Raw genomic sequence first — 12,403 nt, forward strand, 5'->3', positions numbered from 1 at the left:
GCATTTTTAAAGTTTTCTCCCATTGATTCCTATGGTGCGTAATTATGCACAAAACGACTATTTTTGCTGAACTTAAAAAAATCATAACTTAAAAAGTACTTACCTGATTTCGATGATCTTGGTCTTAAAAACGTTATAAAAATCTGAAGTATTTTTGTAAACTGGTTTCGAGTTATTCTTTTGCGTGTGTGTCCACATTTATTGATACTGTGAGTACAACAAATGCTTAGCACTTCTCCAAGATTGGCCTAACTGCTCGAGGACGCTACCATAAAAATTAGAGCATTAGGTGGTCTTGTTTTTACCTCTGTAAACCAAGGTGGGGTTGCCTGGTCTCTCTTCACAGTGCACGTCGTTTCTGTCCACTACATAGAGAGACAGCCTTCTACACTACCCACTCCACCATGGATTGTTAACTTGTTTTTAACCCCTTCGCTGCCAGGCCTTTTCCCCCTCCTGTGCCAGGCCTTTTTTTGCCTATTTGGGGCAGTTAGCGCTTAGGCCCTCATAACTTTTTGTCCACATAAGCTAACCTTTTTTTCCAACATCCTAGGGATTCTAGAGGTACCCAGACTTTGTGTGTTCCCCTGAAGGAGGCCAAGAAATTAGCCAAAATACAGTGAAAAATTAGTTTTTTTTAAAAAAATGGGAAAAAGTGGCTGCAGAAGAAGGCTTGTAGCTTTTCCCCTGAAAATGGCATCAACAAAGGGTTTGCGGTGCTAAACTCAACAGCTTCCCAGCTTTCAGGAACGGGCAGACTTGAATCAGAAAACCCAATTTTTCAGCGCAATTTTGGCATTTTACTGGGACATACCCCATTTTTGCAATTTTTTGTGCTTTCAGCCTCCTTCCAGTCAGTGACAGAAATGGGCATGAAACCAATGCTGGATCCCAGAAACCTAAACATTTCTGAAAAGTAGACAACATTCTGAATTCAGCAAGGGGTCATTTGTGTAGATCCTACAAGGGTTTCCTACAGAAAATAACAACTGAAAAAGAAATGTTTTGAAATTGAGGTGAAAAAAACATAAATTTTTCTCTACGTTTTACTCTGTAACTTTTCCCTGCAATGTCAGATTATCGAAAGCAATATACCGTTACGTCTGCTGGACTCCTCTGGTTGCGGGGATATGTAGGGCTTGTAGGTTCATCAAGAACCCTAGGTACCCAGAGCCAATAAATGAGCTGCACCCTGCAATGTGTTTTCATTCTATACCGGGTATACAGCAATTCTTTTGCTGAAATATAAAGAGTAAAAAATAGCTATCAAGAAAACCTTTGTATTTCCAAAAAGGGCACAAGATAAGGTGTTGAGGAGCAGTGGTTATTTGCACATCTCTGAATTCCAGGGTGACCATACTAGCATGTGAATTACAGGGCATTTCTCAAATAGATGTCTTTTTTTACACACTCTCCTATATTTGGAAGGACAAAATGTAGAGAAAGACAAGGGGCAATAACACTTGTTTTGCTAATCTATGTTCCCCCAAGTCTCCCGATAAAAATGATACCTCACTTGTGTGGGTAGGCCTAGCGCCCGCGACAGGAAACGCCCTAAAACGTAACGTGGACACATCCCATTTTTTTGAAAGAAAACAGAGGTGTTTTTTGCAAAGTGCCTACCTGTAGATTTTGGCCTCTAGCTCAGCCGGCACCTAGGGAAACCTACCAAACCTGTGCATTTTTTAAAACTAGAGACCTAGGGGAATCCAAGATGGGGTGACTTGTGGGGCTCTGACCAGGTTCTGTTACCCAGAATCCTTTGCAAACCTCAAAATTTGGCTAAAAAAACACATGTTCCTCACATTTCTGTGGCAGAAAGTTCTGGAATCTGAGAGGAGCCACAAATTTCCTTCCACGCAGCGTTTCCCCAAGTCTCCCGATAAAAATGATACCTCACTTGTGTGGGTAGGCCTAGCGCCCGCGACAGGAAATGCCCCAAAGCGCAACGTGGACACATCCAATTTTTTGAAAGAAAACAGAGGTGTTTTTTGCAAAGTGCTTACCTGTAGATTTTGGCCTCTAGCTCAGCCGGCACCTGGGGAAACCTACCAAACCTGTGCATTTTTAAAAACTAGAGACCTAGGGGAATCCAAGATGGGGTGACTTGTGGGGCTCTGACCAGGTTCTGTTACCCAGAATCCTTTGCAAACCTCAAAATTTGGCTAAAAAAACACATGTTCCTCACATTTCTGTGGCAGAAAGTTCTGGAATCTGAGAGGAGCCACAAATTTCCTCCCACCCAGCGTTCCCCCAAGTCTCCCGATAAAAATTATACCTCACTTGTGTGGGTAGGCCTAGCGCCCGCGAGAGGAAATGCCCCAAAGCGCAACGTGGACACATCCAATTTTTTTAAAGAAAACAGAGGTGTTTTTTGCTAAGTGCCTACCTGTAGATTTTGGCCTCTAGCTCAGCCGGCACCTAGGGAAACCTACCAAACCTGTGCATTTTTGAAAACTAGAGACCTAGGGGAATCCAAGATGGGGTGACTTGTGGGGCTCTGACCAGGTTCTGTTACCCAGAATCCTTTGCAAACCTCAAAATTTGGCTAAATAAACACATGTTCCTCACATTTCTGTGGCAGAAAGTTCTGGAATCTGAGAGGAGCCACAAATTTCCTTCCACCCAGAGTTCCCCCAAGTCTCCCGATAAAAATGATACCTCACTTGTGTGGGTAGGCCTAGCGCCCGCGACAGGAAATGCCCCAAAGCGCAACGTGGACACATCCAATTTTTTGAAAGAAAACAGAGGTGTTTTTTGCAAAGTGCTTACCTGTAGATTTTGGCCTCTAGCTCAGCCGGCACCTAGGGAAACCTACCAAACCTGTGCATTTTTGAAAACTAGAGACCTAGGGGAATCCAAGATGGGGTGACTTGTGGGGCTCTGACCAGGTTCTGTTACCCAGAATCCTTTGCAAACCTCAAAATTTGACTCAATAAACACATGTTCCTCACATTTCTGTGGCAGAAAGTTCTGGAATCTGAGAGGAGCCACAAATTTCCTTCCACCCAGAGTTCCCCCAAGTCTCCCGATAAAAATGATACCTCACTTGTGTGGGTAGGACTAGCGCCCACGAAAGGAAATGGCTCAAAACACAACGTGGACACATCAAATTTTTTCATAGAAAACAGTGCCTACCTGTGGATTTTGGCCTGTAGCTCAGCCGGCACCTGGGGAAACCTAGCAAACCAGCGCATTTTTGAAAACTAGAAACCCAGGGGAATCCAAGATGGGGTGACTTGCGGGGTTCTGACCAGGTTATGTTACCCAGAATCCTTTGCAAACATCAAAATTTGGCCAAAAAAACACTTTTTCCTCTCATTTCGGTGACAGAAACTTCTGGAATCTGAGAGAAGCCACAAATTTCCTTCCACCCAGCGTTCCCCTAAGTCTCTCGATCAAAATGGTACCTCACTTCTGTGAGTAGGCCTAGCGCCCACGAAAGGAAATGGCCCAAAACACAACGTGGACACAACATATTTTTCCACAGAAAACAGAGGTGTTTTTTGCAAAGTGCCTACCTGTGGATTTTGGCCTCTAGCTCAGCCGGCCCGGGGGAAGGGGGGGGGGGGGACCCCCAAACCCCCCCTGCCCGGGAGCGACCCTTGCCTACGGGGTCGCTCCCCCTGCATGACATTGGCACCAAAAAACAAATCCCCGGTGCCTAGTGGTTTCTGCCCCCTTGTGGGCAGATTGACCTCAAATCGGCCATTCTGCCCCCAAGGGGGGCAGACATGGTCTAAATACAATTTGCCCCCCAGGGGAGCGACCCTTGCCTAATGGGTCGCTCCCCACCTCTAAAAAACCAAACAAACAAAAAAAAAACACAAAAAAAAAAAATGCCCTGCAGCCTAGAGGTTTCTGCCCCCAGGGGGGGCAGAAATGGCATAAGATAATTCCCCCCCCCCCCCCCCCCCCAGGGAGCGACCCTTGCCTAAGGGGTCGCTCCCCTTGCGTGAAATTCACGCAAAGAAAAAAAACTCCCTGGTGTCTAGTGGTTTGTGCCCCCCTTGGGGGCAGATTGTCCTCATCAAAATAGGCCAATCTGCCCCCAAGGGGGGCAGAAATGGCCTAAATATAATTTGCCCCATAGGGGAGCGACCCTTGCCTAAGGGGTCGCTCCCCACCTAAAAAAAAAAAAAAAACATTAAAAAAAAAAGATCCCTGGTGCCTAGAGGTTTCTGCCCCCCCCCCCCCCCCAAATGCCCCCCCCTGAGAGCGACCCTTGCCCAAGAAGTCGCTCCCTTTTGTCACTTTATGGAGAAAAAAAAAATCCCTGGTGTCTAGTGGGGTTTCAAAAGCCGGATTGCAAGCAATCCGGCTTTTGAAACCCTGGGAGAGACTTCAAAGGGAAGGAAATACATTTCCTTCCCTTTGAAGCCCCTCCGGGCCTCCCCCACGTGATTGAAAGAGAAATGCTTTGCATTTCTGGGGGGCGGGGGTGGTCGGGGTGGAAGGGGAAGGTCTTCCCCTTCCATCCCCGCCTTGGGGGGGGGGGGTGCACAGGGGAGGCGCGCTAGCGCTCCCCCAAGTTCCCGTGTGCCTTGGACGAGGTGACCTCGTCCAAGGCACACGGGAACTGTAGCCTTGGACGAGGTCACCTCGTCCAAGGCACAGAAGGGGTTAAGGGGATTACTGTTGTTTCCTTTGGCGCTAGTGCATAAAACTACTTTAAAAAAACACTAATGTAAAAAATCATTGACTTTATTAACCGAGTCAGTGAAATACAAACACAGACAGTCCAACACAAATATTTACAAATACATATTTATAATGATGTGTTAGGAACAAACCTGAAATGCATCTAATTAGCATGTTATTATCAAAACCCAAGTAACACCACGCAGAGAGTTTGGTGCAATTTATAAGTTAGGGGAGAAGTAATATATTACATCAAACAGATAAGACTGTTCATGCAGTCACAATTTTTTTGTCTAATTTCTCACAGGTGAAGTTAAGTCAGCTACAAAGGGAGGTGTTAGACAATGGAGTTTATCAATAATACATTTATGTTGCATTTTGCAGGCAAGGCATTAATAAGATCTAAGGCTCACTCGGCAACAAAGAAGGGAGTTTCTTTAGTTTACACTAAGAATGTATCACTTATTGACATTTCTCCAATTACAACATTGTCATCAGTACCCACACGTTTACAGAACACTTTTGTTTGATTTTCAGGCCAGAGTAGAATCTCAGTTTTGACGTATGACGATCAGGAAAAGATACTGCTGTATAGTCCCCGACTCGCTGGTGGATACAGCTGGGTGAGTGGCCCCTGAAGGGCAGGCAGAGTTGACAGGGCTTAGTGAAAGGAAGCAACGTGAGACCAGGCAAACCAGTTGTCTGCTACAATCGGGGACATTAACAGGGGCGGCTCCTTCGCAATGGTAAAGGAGCATCGCGCCATTGGCTAAGAGCCAGCAGCTGAAAAATAGAACAATATTTTACTAGTGTTTTATTTTTCTGCTGCTGGCTCGGCCAGCATGTGAAGGGAGGGGTGAGGCTGGGCCATGGGAGGAGGCACGAGGAGTCGAGTGCACCAAGTGTGCATGTGAGTTTGGCCGGCCATCTTAGGCCCCTCCTTTTGTGATTTGCAGCAGCCGCCGCTGGACATTAATGCATAGACAGTGGCCTGGTGAACCTTTGGGGCCATGTGGAAGCAAAGTTGCACAAAGCCAGGGAAGGTTCACGTGGGAAGAGAAGCGGCTCGACAGAGGTAGATACGATATTCAGGATTTAAAAGACTTGAAAGGGAAAGCCAAGAATCTGAAGGCTAAAGCAAGTGAATTGAAAACGTTGTGCACTAGCGGACAACTTGGGAAACGCAGAATGTCAGGCAGATGAAAAAACATCATTGGGATAGATAAGGAAATGTAAGAGCAGCACCGGATACAAAAGGGAAATGATGCATAAATCCAAGGGGGCAATTTAGCTGAAACAACGGCGAGAGCTAAGCAAACAAATTTGTAGCCAGCAGTAACAGAAGGGAGACGCAAAGCAAAAAGGTAGCAGTCTGACGAGGAGCAAGCCCTATGATGAAGCATGACATCCAATGGATGTGTGAGGGCTCTTGCTTCTATTTTTAGAAGAGCCTAGTGGATCCTTGTCTTTTCCTGTGGAACAGTGTACCTTTTTGATTTGCATTACTAGTAGGGAGGCTGTACACTGGACCATATAATCTCCCTGTCCCTCTCATGGTTAGATATGTTCTATGTGGACTCCTGATGACATCATAATGTGTCTAAATTTGAATCATTATAGCTGATAAGGGTACATTCAATGAAGGTTGTTTTCAATATTGTACCATCTCCATGACTTGTTAAAATTAATGCACAACTTGTTAATCTAGAATTAGTTAATGTGGTAGAAGTACCTGGTTACTTACCCGGAGCAATAGTTTTGCATTTTGAAGCATTTTAACGCAGTGGTCGCAGCCTTTGCTCCAATTGATTGAGTGTGCAAGCCCTCAGGCGGTTGTTTTTTTGATCACCACATAGCATACCTTTAATGTAGAGTATTAGCCATTGTAGGATGGTCCTTTTCTACATAGTTTTTCTTTTCTTACCTCGACATACCTGACGAAGAGTTGATTGTCCACCCGGGACTCTTTTGTACGATCCAGGTAGAATAAACATTTCCTTTGTGGATCTAGACTATGGAGTCTCTCTGCTTCTTTAGAAGGGTGGAGCGCAGCAAAGAAGGTAGGCAAGGTGATGCTTTGACCTACATGGAAAGGTGTTACAACCTTCGGGTGAAAGGAAGCACGGGTCCACAAAACAAGCTTGTCTGGGCAAAGGTGGTATTAGGAGGATGCACAGAGAGCTGCAGGTTGCTGCAGAGTGGACAGTGCAACGGTTCAAAAGGCGCACACATAAGATAAGTCAGGACGAGACTAAGACCCCATTGGGGCTTGATGAATGGACTGTGAGGAAACTTATTGTAGACCAGAGGTCTTCAAACTGGGCCGGGGGCCTCAAGTGTTCCCGGGTGGGGCGCTAGACACTGGCAACAAGAAGCATTATACAGATAACATGCCTTTGTTTTAAGCAGAAGCATGTTATTGCATTTAAAAAAAGGTAACAGTACTTAACTGCAATGTTTAAACATTGCCCTCTTTCTAAAACAATTGTGAAAAATTCTGAGGGGGGCCCAATGATTTTTATTTTTCATCTGGGGAGGGGGGGGGCGGCATTAAAATGTTTGGAGACCATTGTTGTAGACCTTTGGGGAATCTAGTCACAATGGGTGATTTGACCAAAAAATGGGTTTGTCCGGAAACGGCAAGCATGCCGAAATAACGGATAAGTAACCTTTAACAGTGCCCAGAGCAGAGCCCTGCTGGGCCAGAGAAAGAACAAACAATAGGACTTGGAATAAGGGCGCAGAAAGAGGATCAATATCCTTAGATTACACCACGCCACAAACTTGTCTGAACGGAAAGACTTTACCGTCTTTGTGGAGGGACGAGTAGCTGGCAGAATGACATCACAGGCTTCCGGAGGAAAATCAAAATCTGCCAACTGCCGCTGCTCAATCTCCAAGTATGAAGGTATAGCATGCGCAGGTTTGGGTGAACAATCCTGCCCTGGTGCTGTGCGGAAGGTCGTCCCGAAGAGACAGCCTGAATGGAGGAACAATGGTCATGCTCAGGAGCTGTGGGATACCAGGCTCTTCGTGCCCAATCCAGAGCCACAAGAATGACTTGGGCCCGGTCGTTCCTGATCTTCTTGAGAACTCTGGGCAGGAGTGGTATTTTGGTGGGGGGGGGTGGAGTTCCACTTGAAACAACAACTGTCTTCAAGCGAGTGCTGACATTGTACTTTCTTGGAGGTGGTGAACAGATCTAACAAAGGCTCTCCCTACTCTGGAAAGAGACCTTGCACCACCTTCGGATGGAGTTGCCATTTGTGAGCCCAAAGGCCTCGACGGCTGAGTGTGTCTGCCCTGGAAGTCAGAGAGTCTGCCAAGTATTGAACCACTAGGGAAATGCCCCGACACGCCAACCATGTCCAGTGGTGCAGAGCCTCTAAACAAAGGTGCTATGAACCCACATCGATCTATTTGTTGTAGTACCACATAGGGTGTTGTTGTCTGTGAACAGCTCTACCAGCCTTCCCTTGATTGAACAAAGAAAGGCTTTCAATGTCAACTGGACTCCGTGTAGCTCCAACAGGTTGATCTGAAGCCCGGACTCTGCCGGAGACCAGATTACACTGATCTCCACCTCTCACAGATTGCCACCCTGCCCAGGAGTGACGTATCTGTCAGTACAGTCAGCTCTGGTTGGCGATGGGAGAGGGGTCCGACACTGACCCAATCACAGTTTGTCAGACACCATTTCAGGTCTTTCACAGTTTTCTCAGAGATCTGGACCAGGTCGGAGAGATTCCCCTGATGCTGTGCTCACTGGAACTTCAGGTCCTACTGCAAAGTCTCCCAATGCCAACAGGTGTGTGTCATGCGAAGAATGCAGGACGCCATGAGGCCCAACAGCCTCACGGTCAGTCTCCCTGAAATGCAGGATGGAGGATGGAAAATCAGCATCATACCCTGAATATCCCAGACTCACTGTTTGGGAGGATAAGCCCAAACCTGCACTGTACCCAGAACGGCGCTGATGAAAAGGAGCATCCGAGAGAGAGTCAGGTACGACTTTGGCACGTTGATAGTGAACCTTAGTGAATGCAGGAGGTCCACTGTAGTCTGGAGGTAGGAGACGACTGCCTGGGCTGAGCCCACTTTCAACAGCTAATCATCGAGGTAAGAAAAGATGGAACCCCTGACATCTGCAGATGCGCTGCAACCATTGCCATCACATTGGTAAACACCGGAGGATGCTGGTTAAGGCCAAAGGGTAGCACAGCAAACTGAAAGTGCTTTTGGCAACTGTGAACCGCAGGTAGTGCCTGTGGGCAGGCAGGACAGGGATGTGGAAATATGAGTCCAGTAATTTCAGCGCTACCATCCAGTATCGAGGGTCTAGGGCTGAAGGGACCTGAGCCAGGGTAAGCACCTTGAATTTCTATTCCAGGAATAAGTTGAGAATGCGCAGGCCTAGGCTATGACATGGGCCTCCATGCTTTTTGGGTACCATTGGTCCTCTGGTTCCTCAGGGCGATGGTGGTAACTATGAGGGTCCTCGGACACCTTTCAATTTTCACCCTCTATAGGCCTGTCAAAGGAATTAATATACTGGCTCAGATTCAGAAGGCACCGTAACAGCTGTTGTCTGAGTCAGATGACGCTCATCCGGCTCCTTGTCACACTTGCCTGTGACGACGGGGCCTGTGCCACCAGGAGGCTTCAGTGGTGCAGGGAGCAGTGGCACTGGGGCAGGCATCAAGGAAGGTCGCTGTATTGCATGCAGCGTCACTCCGGATCCAGCACCAGATCCAAGGGGCTTGAAAGGCACCAAAGGAGCACCGGACAACAGAGAATAGAGGCCCCTCCCGCACCCTTGAAGCCTGAAGGCAAGCCATAGGGGTCGGCCCACACAAATATGGGCTGCATGGCCTCATAAAATTCTCTGAGTTGGGCGAGGATCGCTCCGGGTCTGGGAAAGTCTGGGGGGTGCGGCACGCACCTTGGCACAAGCTCTACCGCTATGCGAGGCCTAGAGTGACGACACTCCTGTGCCTGATCCTTTGACTTGGACTGGCACAGGAAAGTTGAAGATCACTTTGACTTATTAGAATTCTTCCACTTATGGGTCCTACCCGAAGAAGTGGATCGTGACTCGATCGTTAGGAGCAGTGTGCGAGTGGTCCCCGGACCTTCCGCATGACCGGAATCGAAAGCATCGCAGGGTTATCTGACGGGTAGTGAGGAGCTTCAAGGACCGTTCCCTCACAGCCAGGGGATTCATGGTGCGGCAGTCCTCGCAGAACTTGGAGTCGTGCTCCCGCTCCAAGCACCATAGGCAAACCAAAGGAGGGTCTGCCACAAACATCTGCCTGTAAAGCTTGTTGACTTCTTAGGGGACATCCCTAAAACACCAGGAGATGAAAATCTCAAAAAGCTTCCACAAATAGTCAAGGAAAAAGTCAGTCAAAAAACTGACTGGGCATTGACTAGAGTAGTGTATTCCCTCTGGCTCTGCTGCACCGTATATGTGCTAGCCCGCCAGGATGCCTGCAAGCTCTTGACAGCTGCCACAAATGTTCCTCTGGCCAGTGTTCGCCCTCCGCTGATGCTCTCCCTCATCATGGTCACCCACTCTCCGCTCTTTCTGATGGACCCGCACAGTCTCTAAACACGGCCCCTATCCCGCTACCCCCTCTTCCTTTTCTCTGGCTCAGCATCTTGCTCAACCACTAGCTCCACAGCTCAGTCTGAGTCATTGGTGTCCTTTTCACCTCCCTTACAACCAAATTGTTCATAGCCCTCTGGCCTGGCTTGGGACGCATCAGCGCCATGGCTGGTGTTAGGTGGATGCTGGAAGAACGCATCTAGAGGCTCTAGAGGGGGCAGACCACAGGCCAGCTGCCTCTGCTGTACCTGGCTGTAGGGGAGGGATGCTTCCACTGCTCCAGACTTCTTTCTAACGATGCAGTTTGAAGGGTGCTTCCCCTGTTGCTGCTTGTGCTGTGCCATTTGTCAGGTTCCTGGTCCCATCTGCGATGGGTGCTGGGTGTATGGTGGGTCCATCCTTGGAGGGATGCTCGCAGTGCTGCAGTATTTCCGTTTGTGAGGGACCGCTCCCGCCTGCACTGCGGGTGTAGTGTTTAAGAGTGATGCTTTCACTGTTGCTGACTGCATTTTACACATACTGCTTTGTGAGTACTGTGTACACGAATGCCTGTGCTCTACTGGTTTGTGAAAGAAACGAGCACAGTTGCAGTGGTGGTGGTGTGTACACCTGGTACCTTTCCTGTGATGACTCCACCATGCAGAACGGTTAGCTTTGCCAGTTCTTGTTTGGGTTGCTCAGGCATTTCACACTATCTAATGACTCATGTTTTGTTTTAAAATTGTTTCTTTAGTTGTGTGTATTGTATGTTGTGTCCCTCCTCTCTCACACTGAGAATTATATAAATAGGTTGTACTGGTTTGCATGCTTCGGATAATTTACAGGTAGGTGGGCAGTGTTAGCATGTGTTGTTAGAACAACATTTACTCGCCTTGCTTGTATGTTAAGAGTGAATACATATTTTATTTCTTCTATGATGTATAAAAGGAAATGTACTAATAGTGGTTGACTCTTCTGTCCATTGTTAATGCTGTTATAACGAAGTAACCAAAATGTGTGGTTTGTGTAATAAAGCAGTTTTGTTTACAGTATTTCAAATGTCTGAAAATGATCAGATAATGGGACAAGAGATATCTTGTGCTGAAGGCTCTGTTATGATTTCCCCCTTCTCCCAGATTTTGGAGCACTTGGAGCGGTTCTCGTGGAAGTTTCCTAGCGGTTCGGATTGGTGGGGGTCGCTAAGAGGCAAAATCAAGGCAAACGTGGAATCCTCCAAGGTAAGGAGAAAGAGTTCTTGGGAGTACATCAGGATCTGGCCCATGGAAGCCATCCTTGCCCCCTTCTCAGGACTTCTCCCTCTGATTAGTTTCTCCTCCGACATGTTAACGCCTGTTGTCACCTCCCTGGCTTCATCAGAATAACAGAATTTAACCATCATTGGATATTCATTGAAACTCATAAAAATGTAATATCTCAGTATGTGTGATGTCTTGAGAAAACGTGTTTATTAATTGTTTGTCTATGCATGCGATGTACTAGGATTAGTAACCGTAATTTATAAAATCAGGACAGGGACTCTTTCTTTTTTCTATTTTCTTTTGATTACTTTGTTAGTAATGGTGGAAAAACAGGGTTGTCTTCTGTTTGTGGTGGACGCCACTAGTGATTACAGATAGCAAGACATTTCTTTTAGGCACTTTATTTAGATTACCCTTGTAGTCTACTTCGATGGAAATATTGGGATGAAATTGACCACTTTTTAGTCAAACAATTACACTCACAGCGCTTAGCTTATGTTGCCAGGCACGCGCTTTTCACCTTTGAAAAATCACATTGTCACCCTTTTAACACAACACCTCAGCCACTCACAATTAATGTTACGTATTCTGCAGACTGTTCTCTTCGCCGCTACCCTCCCTCGCCTTTGTTACTCCTAGATGAAGTCACTGCGCCTTTGGATATTTCTCTCTTCTCCAGATCCCTGGCAAAGTACTCGTCCTGTCCCGGGTCACGCTCACCTTGGTTGGCTTAGATGCCCTTGTCACTGTCTTCCTCTCATTATGCCCGTTTATAAATTGTGGAATATTATGGAAGCAATATTCTCTTTGACTCTCATGATTCCATTTCTCTTCTCTTGGGCACCTTCACAGACTTTGTTACTGTTGGCCTTTGTCTGCAGCGCCTGTCTACGTAGAGTGAGTCCTTGTTATGACT

At 47.0% G+C, this 12,403-nt stretch overlaps 1 protein-coding gene across 1 annotated transcript in view; it reads left to right on the plus strand.

Moving 5' to 3' along the window:
* Positions 1 to 12,403, plus strand: part of HACL1 (2-hydroxyacyl-CoA lyase 1) — a 97,630-nt gene that overhangs the window by 58,052 nt on the left and 27,175 nt on the right. The window contains exon 12 of the mRNA XM_069212094.1: positions 11,365 to 11,466. Within this exon, the coding sequence (XP_069068195.1) occupies positions 11,365 to 11,466 (102 nt within the window). The remainder of the gene's footprint in view (positions 1 to 11,364; positions 11,467 to 12,403) is intronic.

The sequence above is a fragment of the Pleurodeles waltl genome, chromosome 10 (assembly GCF_031143425.1).
Source record: "Pleurodeles waltl isolate 20211129_DDA chromosome 10, aPleWal1.hap1.20221129, whole genome shotgun sequence".
Lineage (NCBI taxonomy): Eukaryota > Metazoa > Chordata > Amphibia > Caudata > Salamandridae > Pleurodeles > Pleurodeles waltl.